Source organism: Homalodisca vitripennis, chromosome 2, assembly GCF_021130785.1.
Source record: "Homalodisca vitripennis isolate AUS2020 chromosome 2, UT_GWSS_2.1, whole genome shotgun sequence".
Taxonomy (NCBI): Eukaryota; Metazoa; Arthropoda; class Insecta; order Hemiptera; family Cicadellidae; genus Homalodisca; species Homalodisca vitripennis.
The window spans coordinates 5,893,755-5,912,760 of NC_060208.1; the positions used below are offsets into that span (position 1 = coordinate 5,893,755).

A 19,006-nucleotide genomic window follows, 5' to 3' on the forward strand; every position below is an offset into this window, starting at 1 on the left:
TAAAAATTTAGAATGTTATCCCATTGATCTAAAGTTTAATAAACCAAATAATAAATAATCCATAACTAATAACTTTAGATTGTGTGTAATCTGTATTTTCATTTATTTTGTAATTGTCGGTTTTGGCATTTGTGATATTTATACTAGTTATGTCAATAGAATCATCTTATCGTATTGTAGTAATAAAAAGTGATATTTGAAAATGAAAGTTCCTTTAATATGAGTATTTTAATTGTTTTTATTAGAAAATGGTTAGTACAATTTCATGTAGACTGTAATTATTAATTTTACTCTTATAGTTTAATACACCTTTTATTCTTTATGATTACAATAAGATATATTGAGTTAATGACAAACACAAAATAAAATAATACAATTGACTGCTGTAAATTAATGTGTAAGTTCGATTTACTGGCAAAATTGTAATAATGATATTTACTGGCAAAATTGTAATAATGATATTTACTGGCAAAATTGTAATAATGATATTTACTAGCAAAATTGTAATAATGATATTTACTGGCAAAATTGTAATAATGATATTTACTAGCAAAATTGTTATAATGATATTTACTGCCAAAATTGTAATAATGATATTTACTGGCAAAATTGTAATAATGATATTTACTAGCAAAATTGTTATAATGATATTTACTGGCAAAATTGTAATAATAATATTTACAATTTTTTATTTCAGTTTTAAAATTTTAAGTAAGTATTATCTTTTAGATTATTGAGTTAGAAGCAGCTGGAGTTAAAAATATTTTAAATACCGCTCATCTATGTATAATATAAATTTCTTGTCCTAAATTAAAAACTACTGAAAATTCAAGTTGACAGTTTAAGTTAAACATCAGTTGTTAAGACTATTTTACATTTAATATAGTTAATATTATGTTGTGTACATGGTAGTAGTCCTAACTGAGAATTTTCCTATGAAATAGCCAGCAAAACTTATAAAATACCAAGGTAATTTAATTTAAAAGATTGTACTTTAAATGTCTTATTATAATAAAATTGTATTGTAGTGCAATAAATATATGTGTGAATTTAAAATGTGTTTTTAGCATACTCTCTATATATTTTATAACACAAGAATGAAACGCATTCAGAAAAGAGATGAAAGTTATTTTCAAATCCAAATGTTCGATGTTGAGTCACAGAGCATATAAGTATTTGTTGTGTCGAATAGTCATGTAGTGTCGCTCGGCAAGGCACGAATTGACCTGAATTTATTGGCATTGGATTACTTGTAGACTGATCGTTGTTGCTATAAAAATTATTATTTGTGGCTAGCAGGAACATTAATTTTTTGCAAGTGCAAAAGTACTTGCTAAAATAATTCTGTTCTATTACATAATTGTAAGAGAATCTGTAGAAATAATCAAGAAAGAAAACAACCTCAATGAAGAAGATAACATCAAACTACCAAAAAGATAGCAGCTTGTGATAACCATTGATTGGTTAAATTTCAACCAATCACAATACAGCTCTGCTTCTCAACCAAAGACAGATGAAAACCGACTCAAAGTATTTTATACTCATGTATGTATTTGAACATTTGAGCATTTTATGTTTGTTTAGACTAAAGCAACAATTAAAAAAAATGTTCAACGTGACCTCCGGACTACACTTTATATCAAGTACATAATATATAATCCAGTGAGCACATACCTTTAGACTGGTTGTAGTCAGCCTGTGGAAGTTCATGGGTTGCTGAAATATCAGTTTGTCTAAACATGCACGGAAAGTTAAAAGTTGTGTTTTACAGAATTGTGTATGGGAGTGTTGAGCGTATCTAAGGCGTCTGATTTATGTTTTGAGCAACGTCTAGTAAAGAAATTTATTATGTTTATCTAAGGTTGAGTTTTGAGAAGAGCATTCTAGTATTTGTGATATATACTGTGTGTAATTTCAGTCTATAAAATATTGTATAAAGATCTCAAGAGAAATATGTTTTGTGGAAAAATGAAGTTTAATTTCTTAATGCATCAAGAAGCTTACATATCATTTTTTGATTTTTTTGTTACCTACGTTACTGTTGAACCTATACTGTAAGTAATATAGTAGCATACCATTACTTTTCATTCAGGTCTATTTTAATTGTAATTATAATTAATTATAATAAGTTTTGAAATATAGTTGAGTGGTGTAATTTAATTTTAGAAAAATATCTAATTATTTTGCAATTTAGGTGCAGTTCAACCAGTGTGGAGTTCTACCCAATGCGAAGTTATCATTAAAGAGGGTGATGTCGAGGAGAAGACATCACTGAATGGCAAGACTCAGCGAGCTGTGGAAACTTTCAAAGCCGAACTTGATGACAATAATGAGGCGAGATACGTGTGTGCAGCTTGTGGGCGCAGTTACAAACATATGTTCCACCTGCGTGCGCACAACAGGGAGTGCAGCAAGGATCCTCTCTTCGAGTGTCCGGAGTGCTCCCGTAAGTTCTACCACTCGCGCAATCTGACACGACACTTGGTTAACGTGCACAAACTGCCCCACGATCCTCCGAGGACGAGGAGGTCTGTGAAACGTGACAAGGATGAGGCTTCAGAGGAGAACAAATGAAAAAAGTGATGAAGAGAGTGAAAAAGAAACACGTTAGCTTTATTTTTGTTAGTTATGTTCCTGAACTCAATTCATCATTTAAAATAAAGTAAACCTTACAAAGATTGCATAAAATATAAATGTTGAGATGTTGAAGTTGATAGAACTTACTCTTTTGTTCTCTACTTTTGTGTAATTAGGTAGGTTGGAATGTTGTACTACTTGTAAGTGTTGACAGCCGATGGATCAACAATAGTATGCTCAAAGCTTGACAGTTACTTATCGTAAACTTATTAATTTACAATGCCAATAATTTATTTGAAATTGCCTAGTTGTTCCTACAGTAAACTGTGTTATTGTATTGTTACTTGGATTCTGATATGAAATGATTGGGTAATTATCACTTTTCTTGATTAATACAGTGATTTAATGCCGAGATATTTTTATAATGTATGTTAAATATTTAACTAATTATTTATATTTTAGCTATTAACACACATGTATGTATTTTTAGTGCTGTTTTATTTAATTTAATGTACATTGTATTTGTATTTTTATATTTCAGGTGTTATTTTGTAAAACGAACCAGTATTATACTGTTAATTAGTGAAGTAATATACTCTGTCTTGCATATATATTGATATTATTTTAGCATAGCTTCTTTTTGCTTTGTTGGAGCTTATCTTGTAAAAGGTTTAAGGTCTAAGGTGACTATTTCTAATAAAATGTACAGTTTGTTAAAGTTGAATTACAATTAATAACAATTCCTACATTTTCACTCAAGTGTTCATGTGGTTGATTGTAAGGATAGGCTAGTTAAAGGTTGGTTAATTTTAGGAAATACATGTTAAAAGGCAAACTACACTGGTTTCAGAAGCCAATAAATAAACTTGAGGTAAGCAATGTTGTAATAAGCTATGTTAGTTTCCCAAACAAAAAAGGTTAAGTATGAAGCTCGATTTTCGCTTTATAAATTTAAGATTTATTAGATTTATTTCAACAAAATATCAAGTGAAATGGGCTGTTGAATTAAAAAAGTTATATAGATAAATAGCTGTAAAAATTTGTTTAAAGCATTCTTAGTTTGTAATGATACAATAAATTTATATTATTTTAGGAATTAACTTGCCAGTGGAAGGATTATTTTACAAGTATTCATTTTATTTTCATAAAGTCATAATAAAATTATATATTTTAAAATGTAATGCACTTATTCGCTTTAGCATGTGTGAGTACTGTTGGTGCAGTACTCATCTTCTGGAATTGAATGAGAACAACAGATTACATTATTTAAATTATCCTCTGTTTCTAAAAGATCTTAAGTAATGATTGAATACTCTCTACACCATTACAAATTGTATTAAAATCTGAATTAACATTTTGAATTTATTGACCGTCCCAAAAGAATCCATGTAATTTTTTACACTTGTTGGGTCAAAAAAAATCTAGATATAATTCGTAAGAATATACTAATCAGTAAAAAATGTTATTATTTAAACACAAAAGTGTATGTCTCAGCACTGATAAACTCTTTGACATTTCTGATGTTTTCCAGCCTTGTCTAAATTGAAGAACATGCGGTCACAACCTCAAGGGCAATTTGGCTCAAAGAAGCTGTACGTCTGCGATTGTGGCCGTAGTTATCGCTATAAGCAAGGTTTGTCAGAGCACCAGAAACTTAACTGCCGCCAAAACAACCTGCAGTTTCAGTGTCCCGAGTGCCTCGTGAAGTTCGCCCAGGCCTCAGCTGTCAGCTTGCACATCATGAAAGTCCACGGACACACATCGCTCTGAGCCTGACTGACATTCAATAGTGATTGGTCCAAGAGTGAACCTTGTGGTAGTCCAGTATTGCCTACTGTATTGTTAAGTGTATGAGTAATGTAAAAACAATTTGGATTTCTGCCAATTTTTGTTCTTTTGGTTCAATCCTGATGGATTTTGACGGAACCTGGGGCCAATTGTTATGAAAAAAAAACACCGGTCTTCCAAACTTGTGCAGTGTGATGGTTAGGTGTGAGCGTCTAGAGGAGTTGTGATTGTTAAATAAGGTTTGGACAATTCAGATTAAGCATGGACCCACATTAAAGGTGTTACATCGGTTTTAATACCTTCACTGTACCCAAGCAACATGCCAAATAAATTTTCAGAAATTTGTTTGGTAGAATTGTTAGTATGTTAAGGAAGAAAATCTGTATTACGTTTATATAGTTTATGTTAGGAATTGATCTTGAGCTTAGTATTGCCATTAACAAGGTTTTATCTCTGTTTTCTATGTTGTGAATCGATTGTTCTAAGTGAATATTGTGTATAAAATGTATTGTAAAATTGTTAATTTTTGTATATATTTATTATAAACATGTGTTTATTGATACAAAATATATTTTTCTCAGAATGTTTTTAATTTTAAGCCTTTACCTACCACTTTATATTTTTGCTTTATTTATTATGAAACAACATCCTTGCTAATGTTGCGAGTGCGTTCACATTAAATAAGGAATTTTTTACTATAAGAACTGCCTCAGTTCCAAGTTAATGCCAAATTTTAGGAAATATAATAATACATTTTTGTGGCTATATTTATTAAAGTTATACCAAGAAAAGATTATGATAAAATCAGTGAATTATTAAGTATTATTTTAAAGAACACTATGCATTTTAAAGACAAATAATAATTTATTAATTTGTGAGTAATAGAAGTACTAGTGAATACTTTAATATTTTAAAACATATTTTTAAAAGTAATGACGTTTATATATGGAAGTCTTCAATACTAAATCAGCTAAGAGTATATACAATTCCAAATTTAACATGCTTAACATTTTCATATTGATTCTATGAGATTTCATAGAAAAAGCTGATTACGGTTTTGTTAAAAGGCTCAAAAATAATTTCCAGTTCCTTTTCTATTTCTAACAGTTCTTTGACAAAACACTCAACTTTAAAAAAGAAAAAGAAAACTCCTAACAATCATCCAACTAAATAAAAAAAACCTCCTAACAACCTTCCAATTAAATACGCTGTACTATACAAACTCAATGAAACAGTTATTACAGGGTTACAATTTTTTTTTAATGATAGTGCGTTGTAAGAAATACTTTTAACTATTTTAATTTGTATTGTATAATAGTGTTAAACTTTATGCTTAAAATTTGACTTATAATTTTGTTAATATTATCTGTTTATGTCATGCTATTTTTGAAATGTTAATAAGACAATAATTACTTGATTGATTGTTAAAAGCTTGTTTAATTTGTACTGGAAATTGAGGTTTTTATACATTTAATTAATTTGAAATGAGGCTGTTAAACGGCACAATATTTTTAAGTTGTTTTTTCAATGGTTTTATTTGCATAGGTATACTATACTGTACTGTGTTTTGAAAAATCAAAAATAACAAACAAGACATTAAATATGCTATAAATGATGCCACACTGTATGCTCCAAGACCTGTTATTGTCACACACAGATGAAGTAATATAATAATGAACATGAATATGTTGTAAGTTATTAATTTTACTAACATTACACATCACATGAGTAGGTGACACCACATGTCACATAGCAGGCATCTATAGCTTATTTCATCAGGCTGCATTTTTTGCTCTGTCACATGTTAAAATGTTTTATCATTGTACTCAGTTTGTTACTAACGTATTTATTCTGAGATTTTCTCATTGCCTTAATGGTTACCCATAAGACCAGTGGAAAATGTTTGCTAACGCTCAGCTAAATTCCATGGGGTATCATGGATTCGAGTCTTCGAACTCGATGTACAGTTTATTAGAAATAAAGCTTAAAGTAAAATTTGAAGTCTGTATTTTAGTTTGTTTTAGAGGTATTGAGTGGAAAGACAGATAGATAAGTACAAATTTGTAATATGTCAAATAGTGTATATTTATAGCCAGTGTGATTTCTTCCGGTCTTAGTGTTTTTTTGTGGCATAGTTGATTTCGAATTATTTCCCCGATCAAGAAAATATATACAAATGCATATACTAGCTGATCCAGAAAACCTTGTTTTTAGATTCTTTTTAGAGATTATTTTAGTATAAAGAAATAAATAAATTATTGTGAGGATGTGGTGCATAAGGGGAAGAAGCATGGTGGAGCGCTGTAAACGATGACGAAATATATAAAGATAAAACACTATAAGTTTATATTTTCTCATTCATTAAAATTTATTCTGTATAGATAATTATATTCATATACGATACTTATTATAATTTTACTCATTACAATATCAAAACGTGCATCTGCAGCGCCCATAAAGTAGATTTTTAAAACCTTATGTGATTCGTTCGGCATTGGCAACAATGAGCTCACTTTGTTATAAATTTGGCCTTGGATTTTGAATTGAATTGTTGACCATTTAGCAGCATCATTTTAATGTCTGAAGAAGCCCCTTTGCGAGTTTTTCATTTTGGCATTGTTCACTGTACAAAACACACATAAATGAAACAAAACAAGTTACTTAATAACGGAAAATATTATGGTAATAATGTATATATTCTTAGAAGGCACATATATACACATACATTTAAATAAACACATATTTACATACAATATTTAATATTATTTAGTGTATATTTTCTGTCATTATTTTATTTACCTTTTATAATATTTTTCTTTTAGAATGATTCTTATTAAATTTTGCACACACTTTTTTACCATAATATGGTTTGATTATAAACAAATTAATAAATAACAAATAAAAACTGAAATGTTTATAAGAATAATTTATATGTGTAACACATTAGTCGTTGTTGGCAGGAGTTCGTAACATGTGTTGAGTACTTTTGAGGTTATGTGAAATCGCCCAATTAACTAAACATGAGAACTACACTCATAATTTACTAATTGTTAATAAAATGGGAACACATATTTACAGCTCTTAAACTTGATAACAAACACACCTGAAAAGTACACCAAAGTAGTATAATGATTATTATAAACGTCACTACTACGATCAATGCACAAATAATAATAATGGCCAAAAACAGTAAAGGGAGTGAGAAAGAAAGGTTACAAGCTTCGGTCTAATCTCTACTCCGAGTTGTTTATTGGGTGAGAAGTGACATAGGGAGGCGCCTGGGGAGGACAAGTGATCAAGTGATAATTAATCAGTTATTGGCCGGGATTGAAAGTTATTGAATTACAAAATAATGGTTGATGGTAGTAGGGAGAAAATTTAGGGTTGTATATGTTTTTAAATGCCATATCATGAAAAATTAAAATGTTGTCCAAAAAATAAAACAATATTTTTAAAGTGGAGCACCCTTATCACTTAGGGCCCTCCCAGCTTGAAGTAAAAGAATAGAAGCTTCTTTCATTGAAGGAGTCGACTCAATTATGAAAATAAGTAGACCAGGCGCACTGGTTCTTCAAAGGGATATTATCCTTTACCAGAGGACTGAATCTGCTGGAGGTAAAATTATGTCAGAAGTCGAATAAATATTTTTATTGGATTTAATCTAGTTAACAATGAACCTTTTTTTATTAATATGTTCCACCCTTAGCTACAAATGTCTCATCCATCATTTTTTGACCACAGGTTAAGTTCATAAACTAATAATTGCTTTTTTAAGTCGACAGCCTTGTGTGAATTTTACCTTTCTTTCAACTGAGCCGGAAGGAATATTTATTTTTCTATTTACCTGAGTTTTCATTGGTCTTTAATGATATATTAATAGTTGTTCTGCTATTCTAGGTGGAGACGAATCCAACAAATCAAAGCATTCATTATAATCAGTACAGCCATTGTTGAGTTGTAAATGGTGTAACTAACTCCATTTTGTTGTATGTATATAGATAAGTAATGTTCTGTGTGTGAGATTTTAACTATCACTTCTTCATTTACCTGTGATTAAAATTTTACATAAAAACTCAATTATTTCATAGTTATGTTTATGTAGTCCACTTACTTGTTGTATTGCTAATAAAACTGGACGTAGCCTACGTGGTAATGGTTATCACCATATTTTATAGCTCTGAGCAAACAAAAAATAATTGAACTCCTCTTTTCAGAATTTCAACCAATGCCCAGCATTGCTAGAGTTTATTCAGGGGTGACAGATGGCAGTGATATGGATTGGGAAGACCCTCTTTGTGATCCTTTGGCACCGGATGTGGAAGAAGACATCAAACCGGATAAAGAGAGTTTGGATAAGATGCACAAAGCACAGAGTGTCTTGCATAGTGTTCCCTTCACAACAGGAAGGATGGATAAGACGCACAAAGCACAGAGTGTCTTGCATAGTGTTCCCTTCACAACAGGAAGGATGGATAAGACGCACGAAGCACAGAGTGTCTTGCATAGTGTTCCCTTCACAACAGGAAGGACTTACCTGACTTGTCCAACAGTAGTCCACAGGCTACCACCTCTGACGACCATTGCACAAGGCTCTTCCTTGCCAACCTCTGAGTCTACAGTGAACACAACCAAACTGAGGACAGTCATAACCCCTTCAGGGCCTCAACTCGTGTATGATGGTGATTTTCCCAAAAATGTTCCAAAAGAATTCAAATGTACTGCTTGTGGAAAAATTTACAAATCAAAGCAAAACCTGCAAGGCCACCAAGTCAAGTGCAATTTGCTCAACAATACAGTTACGCAGTCTGGATTCTCATGCAACAGGTGTCACTTGAAGTTCATCTCATACAGCCTCTACAACAAACATATGGCTGAAGTTCACACCAACAATAGTAGATAAAATTGGGGGTATTTATTTTTTGATAATTTGAGTCAATTTAAAATTTTTAGCCTTAGAAGTAATTGTAGTTAGGGAAATTTTAAATTTGTATCTAGTATTAATCTTATTTTTAGTTTTGTTTAGTGAATTTTTTATGAAGTTAATTCAACTGATCTCCTTATTGTTAATAAAAAAGCCATTTTAGCTTATTTTTCAAATGTATTGTTGTTGTTTAGAAGTCAATATTTAAAAAAATGTTTTACAACACTTCTTTATTTGATGTTTAGTGCAGTTTGAAATTTAGTTTCAGTTGAAATACAAATAATTTTATTAAATTCTTTTTAATAAGGATTTCTAATATTTTCATATATTTTATATTTTTAATGGATTTTTCCTATCTTTAACTGGTAATACTCAATACATTAGACACTGTATAGGTTCAATTTAGATTCTGTCCTCTACTTAAATTTATACAGTTTTTGAAAGGTGCTTAGGAATAGCGAATTAGGTGAAAATTAATTCATTGTGTCTTTAATTGATATTAATTCTCCTGTCTGACATTATTTTCTAAACTTATCAACTGTAATTTCTAAAAGGAAATTAGAAGTGTAATTTGGATAAAATCTTTTTAAAGTTGAAATTTTTGAGTGTCCAAAATTGATAACGATTACTCTTATTTCTGCTATACCATGTTGAACTGAGTTGTCCAGTCACTGATGGCAATGCTCTCTTTGAACGTGTTTAACTTATTTTTACAACCACGGGATGTTGAAGGAAAAGTATTGTGTATTCAGGTCGGATACATCGGTATATAAAGTTTCTACCAAGTAAAGCGGAAGTTTGAGAAATATTTATCTAAAATGGTCAACTTGGCTTAAATTGTAATAGATTGAGAGTCCAATGATCAAGATTGCCTTCTTAACTCTTGGTGCTGGATATGAGTATAGAACAAGTAGAAGATCAAAGATTATTCAAGGGACACCAAAGTACATCTGCCTTCGAACCTCATCCTTATCAATCTCCAGTGAACTATAACAATCAATCAGATGAGAATTATCATACAATACTTATCAAACTTATTTCATGTTTCATTCGGGATTTCCTTATGAAGATCCGAAAATTACAGACGTCAACTGCATTAGCTAAAGAACGGACTATTGCAGGCAGGGGCATTTGAGTGCCTACCAAAGAAAATGTAAATTTCTCGAAGCCAGATTGATCAGATTTGACGATTGAAGACATGTGATTTTTCTTCCAAGGTTTTTTCTATAAACGTGTCAGAGAGTTTCACGAGTCTAATAACTAGATCCTGAAATAATGTGAGTTATCTCACACATTTTTTCTGGTTAGTAAATATACTGTTTTGTTTCCAGTTAAAACAAAAGATCATATGGAAAAATTGTATTATGTCCCCAACAAACATAGCAACATTACCAGTCGTGTTGAAGATGGAGCTTATATTGGCTACTGTTAACTTAATTACATTTAAACATATAAACCAATATTTAAAACTTTTATTTTTGTGAGGCCTTTCGATAGCAAGGCTATCTTCATCAGACACATCACAAAAGTATATATTTATATGTTTAAATGTAATTAAAAGACCAGTCATACTTGTTGAATAACATGCCTCAATTCACTCCCAAAAATTTTGCTACTCAATTAACAGTCACGTATTACAAAAATAAAGTTTTGTTTTCCTCTCTATCAAGTCGGGGTAAAATAATTTATAATTTTCCTGTATTATTTTGGGTTACTTGTGTTCCTATTTGAAAAAATATATAACTACTATGACTGTTTTTAAACTAATTTAAGTTAATAATATTTTTTTGTATATAATTTTTTTCTATGATATAACCTGTATTATTAAATATTTTATAAATATTATAAAATTCTCAATTTGTGTAATAGTTTTATATAATTACCGTGGATGTGTGCATACATATAAAAAACAGTCTTTTTAAGTTTTATGAAATTCTTAAGAGTTGGCTCTACTGAAATGACAATGTTTTCGCTCCAACGCTATACTTAAAACATTACATTACATTTCCACCCTTGTTCTTGAAACCAGATTTTTGGAGATGTTTCTTTTCAAGGAAACGACTTTACCCAAAGAGATTTTATGGCATTAAGAATATTATTAAGTATTTTTATGTGTAGTAGTAAACATACCACCAAATCTTTAATTGTGTTTATAAAAGTTTCTTATGCATGACATACTCCTGAATTTTGTTGAATCTGGAAATCTTATAACAAATATAAGCTATTAAATTGTAAAGCATTTTCACTCTAATACACTTGAAATTATTTTTTTACAAATAAACAATATACTACTTCTAGAGCGTTTTAGTTGTTAGACCCACGCCATGTGTTGGAAATTCTAGTTAGTTACTTATCCAATTCCCATGAGATGATTGAAATACTTCAAAGTTGCAGGAATAATATTATTAGATCGATAGGTAAACTAAAATGTAACATCCAGTTGCACTGCTCTGTTAGACAGTGATTATGATAAAGAAATCGTTATACTGCATTTGTTTCTATAAGGTTTAAGCTATTTTCACTTGTGTTTTGGGGTTCTCTATTAAGAAAATACTTATCTCAGAATCTTATTTAAAAATACTCTTATCTCAGAAAATATTCAAAATTGAGGAGTTTGATAAAATGCAAGTATGGTATTTAAGATGGAGAATTTAATTTTTAGAATGTGCAAATTGGATACAAGAAGTTACTCTATATTTACTCCCATCTACTCCTAGACATATCTTATAGGAGCAGATTTATTGTTGATTAAAAATAACACTATTCTATAAACTCCAGGTAGAATCTCTAATTACCAAATAATACTGTGGACACTGGTGAACAGTACTGAAGACAGTTGACAGCAATAGTGTTCTAATGCACTTGTGGATGTTACAGTTATCGTGGCTACTGGTGACTTGATGACAGAGGATCTTCTGAACCGGTCTCTGGTTAGGAGGCCCAAGTACCCACGGAGTCCCCTGAGGTCGCAGAACCCGAGGAGACCTTCCACGCCCAAGGAGGTTCCCTTCCAGTGCGACTTGTGCTACAAGAAGTTCTGGAGTTCACACATCCTCCGGAATCACGTGAAGAACATCCATTGGAAGGACTCACTCAGAAAGACCAAGTAGTTGTAGCCTCCAGTGTTCTTCAAGTATTATTGTATATGTTTATTTAAATATTTATTAAAAGGTTGTTGATTTGTTAACCTCAAATAAATTAAATTTGTACCCTTTATATACTCCCTAGAATTTTGGGTTTTATGAAGAGATAAATGTCTAAGGATACAAATACAGACAGCGATGTAACTCGAAGCGAAGCAATGTTACGATAGTTAACATAACTATCAAGTGTATGTAAACATATGGAATAAATATACAAATCGTGTCGCTTCGTGGTCATTGAATTTCTTAGTTTCACATCACATGGAGTTACGTCGCTGTATGTGTATTTACACCCTTATTGCTTTTGGAGATATATCCCACTTTGAAATTTTTAAGTAGAATATCACCAAAATATCACAGATGCTCCATTTGGACTAATATATGGTTTCAGTGATTCTTTCTATAAGCTCAAATCTATTGTTGTTAACAATAGTTATTATATTATATTTATATACGCGTATGTAATTTTTCTTGTTTTACATTGCAAAATAGAGGAATATTGAATGCTCTACTATATTAAGTATTCATAAAAGCATAATTTGCAAAAAGAACTAATTTCTTAACATTTATTCAACCTTTTTTGGAACACCAAATACCTTTAGGTATAAAATGATTTTTTGACTCAGTGGAAAAAATTCATAATGAGAGTATTGAATCATTCGGAATAGGAAATACTAAAAGGAATTGAAATTTACAACAGTTTTGAGAAATAGTAGCTTTTTTAAATAACCTATTATTATTCATAAATAAACATTTCTTTTGTGAGCTTAAAGTTTCTTGTATTGAAATAATAATTTATAGTTCCAGAGTACAGGAGGTTTATGGAGACATTGAGGTGTAGCATGTTCCCAGCGGTGACTCCCCAGTTCTCCTCGCCGCTCCTGCCCCAGAACTTCCCCTGCCTACAGTGTGGTCGTAACTACAAGTACAAGAGAAACCTGTTAGCACACGTACGGCTGGAGTGTGGCAAGGGACCCATGTACCGCTGCAAGCATTGTCAACACAGCTTCCGTCAGAGTGGAAACCTCACCAGGCACATCCGGATGGCACATGGAGATCTTGTGATGGCGACGTAGACAGAGCGATAGGGAAGGGAGTGAAACAGTACCGGAGTGAAGCGTGAGGTGTTTCCGGAGCAAAGGATTTGGGTGAGGGTTAAATGAGAAAAATACACTGGATTATTCAGTTATAAAATAAGAATGTTTCAGATTTGCAGCCACATCAAATGTGCAGTATCAAAGTGGAAGGTGTGGACGATGAAGTACAACTGCACACTGAGGGTTAAACGAGAAATTTAAATATAAATCTCCAAAATTGGGTGGGATAAATGAAAATTACTACTTAATATGCAAATTCCTTCCTGAAGGTGAGTGATTCTGAACTTACTCATAAAACACATGTTCTTGTTCTCTAAATATTGTGAATAATAAGACAAATATACGGCTGTTTTGTTTTAAAATTTGAAATGATTAATTAATCCCAATAATATAGCATGTTCAGGTTACATCTACAATATGCTATCTCTCTTAAGAGTCTAAAAGTTGCTTTTAATTGTTAAGGTTTTTAGTAATATCAACATTGTTAGTTAAGAAGTAGATGTGATTCGGTTTATAAGGTATTATAGTTATTTATGTTTTTAACCAAATATTTGATTTCACGGTCACGTTTCTAGTATATAGTCTCATGATAAAGATAAAGCATACAAAACAACTGCTCTTTAATAGTGTAGACTAAAATCAAAAGTTGTGTGATCTGATTCATTTATCCAAGAATTAATGGAGCTTTTTAAACTACCGACCAAGTCGATCACTATTAAAAGTGGGCTCCCCATTTGCTTTACTATTGATTGGTGTCATAGTGAAAATACTGATTACCAAATAAAGCCAAGTGTACCAACATCTAAATGGAGCAGGGATAGGCCTGGTCACAAGTCTGTATCTGGGGAGTAGATCGTTTGGTTATCGTGTCATGATGCCTAGGACACATAGAATGCTAATAACTAAGCGTATGAACCACCTGCAATTTCTCCTAATTTAATTCAGAATTTACAATTCTAATAAGTATAACAAAAAGACTTCTTGATACCTTTTAATATTTCCAGTTATTCATTATTCAAAAGGTATATATTATGAACACAAAAACATTTTTATTCATTGAGTGTGTCATTTAGTTTAAATTTGAATGGTGAAAAATACCACATTCATTTGTTAAGTTTGAAGACTAAGTGGAAAACTCCTTAATACTTGATGTAAGAAAAAATAGAACACTAATGTCCAAATAATGTGCTCCTGAGTTAATAAATGTATATGAACTGAGAATAAAATTATTATTTTGCATTTAAATAACCAGAACAAAAGGGCTTGTCATTTCATACTATTGTTTGTGGGCATGGATTATTTATTACTGTTATCTGTGCCTCATTTTAAGCTATTGTGGCACAATGTGTTTCAGGCTGGATCCCTGCACCGATTCAGATCAGAGCGATGAAACAACTCGGAGAAAACTTAAAAACATACCAATGTGACAAGTGCTCAAATATTTACCTACACAAACACAACTTGGTCACGCACCAACGCTTCCAGTGCGGCAACAAGAAACCCATGTTTCACTGTGACGTTTGCAAAAAGTCGTTCACAATCCGCGGGAATCTAACTAGACACAACAAAAACATTCATGGTACAAGTTGAAATCTAGGTTTTTCATTGAAAAATACAAAGAGGTGAGATTTTGTTTGATATTTAATAGCCAAAGATATTTAACATTAAATTTTCTTCTGCGTTGAGAAGAAAATTTGAAAAATGGTTGTTCCATTCTAGTTTTAACTATATATCTAGTAGAGTTGTATTTGGTGTGTTGCAATACAAATTTAACATGTAATCCTTTTATCATATTCATTGGTTGATATAAAGGTTTTCGCTTATTTTAATAACAGTGTTGTTATTTATATCACACAGTTTCCTTCACCTTTTGCCATATCGATGTAGAGCAATTTCCTTACCATTTCTACTCCATAGACTATTCATAAATAACTCCACTTCATGATCTCTGTATTCCCGACCACGTTGGAACAATGTGTATAATTAGTCAAATGGAAAGGTACATTTATTAGGGAACACTTTGCAATGTTGCAATGTAACAGAACTGACAATCATATTAGTTTTTAATAAGTTAAGTCGAGGTTATAATTTTTGCATAAACTACTGTTGTTAATTATGGTTGTAAATTAACTACGATTCTGTGACAACAGGAGGAATGACGTATGAGCCTGCGCCCCAGCCTAGCTCCACCTGGCCGCAGGATCTGGGACTCCAGCCCGAGCCGCAGGCTAAGCCTCGTCCTGTTTTCCTCTGTCCCGGCTGCAGCAGGCCTTACTCCTGGCGTCAGAGCATGCTCCTGCACTACAAGAACGCTTGTGGAAAAGAACCTCAATTCCAATGTCCCCATTGTCCATACAGGGCGAAACAGAAAGGGAATCTGGACAAGCACATAGAAATAAAACATTCAGCTCGCACGCTCACTATACTCTAAGCAGCTGTCTTAAGAGTCTGCTGTTGAACATTTGCTGTTTATTTTTTACGTTCCAAGAGTGAAACATTTTTCAAACTAACGGTTTTTTTTACCATCAACAAAAAATGTCTCTTTAGTAAAAATTTAATGTCAAGGTGTTTTGCACTAATAATTCTTTTACAGGTACTAATTGTTATCAATCGCTTTTTATATGTATATCTATTACAATATACTTTATGTATTGCTGACAAATTTAAGCCCAATTAATGTTTTATTAAATAACACACATGTTATTAGAACATTTTTTACCATTTTTAATTTTGAATTTGATCAGCAAAGTTGTTATACATAAATTGGTTGCTTTAATGTTAAGGTTTAAAATTAAATATAGATTTAACAAACACAGTTCCTAAACGTTTGTAATTTAATGCCCTTTCCTGAACTTAAGAGGGTTTGTTATTGTGCTAGTGAATACTATGTAAACAAATTTTTGTTTAATGGAATTTTTACATTCTTGATTGTGGGTTTACACCAGGGAATTAAAATTCATATTGTATGTCTATATTGAAAATTGATATGTGCATGTTTGAAAATCATTGTAGTGGACATAATAATTTAATATTTTTGTCAGCTTTATACTACATAAAATCGTTATTTCGGTAACAAATCATATTTTTTCCCACAATATTTATTGTTCGTTGTTTTGAAGAGCTACTTTGTTACGTTTATACTAAAAAATAGTTCATTATGTGGTACTATGTCTCAACTTATCTGTTTTCTGATTGTCGTTAAGTGCAAATTTATGGATTATGTTATTTATTAGCTAGAGTAAGTAAGTACTTTTTGAGATTTTTTTGTATTTATCCATTTGGAGCCTCACTGCCTCTTGTCTATTAATTTGTAATGTACATAGTGCCATAAGCTTTAAGTGTTTTTATAATACTGACTGATTAAAATACAATTTTGCGAATAATTAAGCTGAATACATAAACTGTTATATGATTCAGTATTTAGTTTCTTCCGCGATTTATTTTATAAACAATGTAATATTTATGTGATATTTTGTGCAATATGCTTTATGTACTTGTGGTGCTTGTTAAATATTTTTTGTATCAATTGTTGTTTTTTACTTAATAAATTCTTGTTTTATGTAACAATTTGATTTTACTTTCCTGTTATCAGTACAACTTAGTGAGAGTCTGTGCTCTCGGACATCACATGCATTTAAACATTGTTTGTATGCATTGAAAACAACACATTGAAATGATTAGTACCTGAAGGAATATGGAATTTTCTTGTAGTGTAGTCAGATTTTGATCAATATTGAAATACGAAAATAAATACAAGGGCTCTACAGAAAGTAGCAGACATTTTGAAATGGTGCGGCAAAGGGTAGTATTAGTGTTGCCATCTTGGCGTCAGAGTGTTCCTACACTCAGTACGCAACCGCCATGGTGGATTGTGTATCGTACCTTTCATACTGTGTATACAGCAGAGTGTTCCTACACTCAGTACGCAACCGCCATGGTGGATTGTGTATCGTACCTTTCATACTGTGTATACAGCAGAGTGTTCCTACACTCAGTACACAACCGCCATGGTGGATTGTGTATCGTACCTTTCATACTGTGTATACAGCAGAGTGTTCCTACACTCAGTACACAACCGCCATGGTGGATTGTGTATCGTACCTTTCATACTTTGTATACAGCAGAGTGTTCCTACACTCAGTACACAACCGCCATGGTGGATTGTGTATCGTACCTTTCATACTGTGTATACAGCAGAGTGTTCCTACACTCAGTACACAACTGCCATGGTGGATTGTGTATCGTACCTTTCATACTGTGTATACAGCAGAGTGTTCCTACACTCAGTACACAACCGCCATGGTGGATTGTGTATCGTACCTTTCATACTGTGTATACAGCAGAGTGTTCCTACACTCAGTACACAACCGCCATGGTGGATTGTGTATCGTACCTTTCATACTTTGTATACAGCGGAGTGTTCCTACACTCAGTACACAACCGCCATGGTGGATTGTGTATCGTACCTTTCATACTTTGTATACAGCGGAGTGTTCCTACACTCAGTACACAACCGCCATGGTGGATTGTGTATCGTACCTTTCATACTTTGTATACAGCAGAGTGTTCCTACACTCAGTACACAACCGCCATGGTGGATTGTGTATCGTACCTTTCATACTTTGTATACAGCGGAGTGTTCCTACACTCAGTACGCAACCGCCATGGTGGATTGTGTATCGTACCTTTCATACTTTGTATACAGCGGAGTGTTCCTACACTCAGTACGCAACCGCCATGGTGGATTGTGTATCGTACCTTTCATACTTTGTATACAGCAGAGTGTTCCTACACTCAGTACACAACCGAAATGGTGGATTGTGTATCGTACCTTTCATACTTTGTATACAGCAGAGTGTTCCTACACTCAGTACACAACCGCCATGGTGGATTGTGTATCGTACCTTTCATACTTTGTATACAGCAGAGTGTTCCTACACTCAGTACACAACCGCCATGGTGGATTGTGTATCGTACCTTTCATACTTTGTATACAGCAGAGTGTTCCTACACTCAGTACACAACCGCCATGGTGGATTGTGTATCGTACCTTTCATACTTTGTATACAGCAGAGTGTTCCTACACTCAGTACGCAACCACCATGGTGGATTGTGTATCGTACCTTTCATACTTTGTATACAGCAGAGTGTTCCTACACTCAGTACACAACCGCCATGGTGGATTGTGTATCGTACCTTTCATACTGTGTATACAGCAGAGTGTTCCTACACTCAGTACACAACTGCCATGGTGGATTGTGTATCGTACCTTTCATACTGTGTATACAGCAGAGTGTTCCTACACTCAGTACACAACCGCCATGGTGGATTGTGTATCGTACCTTTCATACTGTGTATACAGCAGAGTGTTCCTACACTCAGTACACAACCGCCATGGTGGATTGTGTATCGTACCTTTCATACTTTGTATACAGCGGAGTGTTCCTACACTCAGTACACAACCGCCATGGTGGATTGTG

At 32.4% G+C, this 19,006-nt stretch overlaps 3 protein-coding genes across 7 annotated transcripts in view; all 3 read left to right on the plus strand.

The window, feature by feature from the left end:
* LOC124356129 (longitudinals lacking protein, isoforms A/B/D/L-like) overlaps nt 1-19,006 on the plus strand; it is a 605,681-nt gene that overhangs the window by 453,322 nt on the left and 133,353 nt on the right. The gene's annotated exons all lie outside the window — the stretch shown is intronic.
* On the plus strand, nt 9,139-13,423 carry LOC124356146. The gene is made up of 3 exons (XM_046807304.1): nt 9,139-9,273; nt 12,164-12,392; nt 13,231-13,423. The coding sequence occupies exons 2-3, from the start codon at nt 12,187-12,189 to the stop codon at nt 13,268-13,270; spliced, it is 246 nt and encodes an 81-aa protein (XP_046663260.1). The 5' UTR covers nt 9,139-9,273; nt 12,164-12,186; the 3' UTR covers nt 13,271-13,423.
* On the plus strand, nt 13,536-17,090 carry LOC124356141 (longitudinals lacking protein, isoforms A/B/D/L-like). The gene is made up of 2 exons (XM_046807300.1): nt 13,536-13,577; nt 15,677-17,090. Exon 2 carries the CDS (start codon nt 15,682-15,684, stop codon nt 15,955-15,957), a length of 276 nt encoding a protein of 91 aa, XP_046663256.1. The 5' UTR covers nt 13,536-13,577; nt 15,677-15,681; the 3' UTR covers nt 15,958-17,090.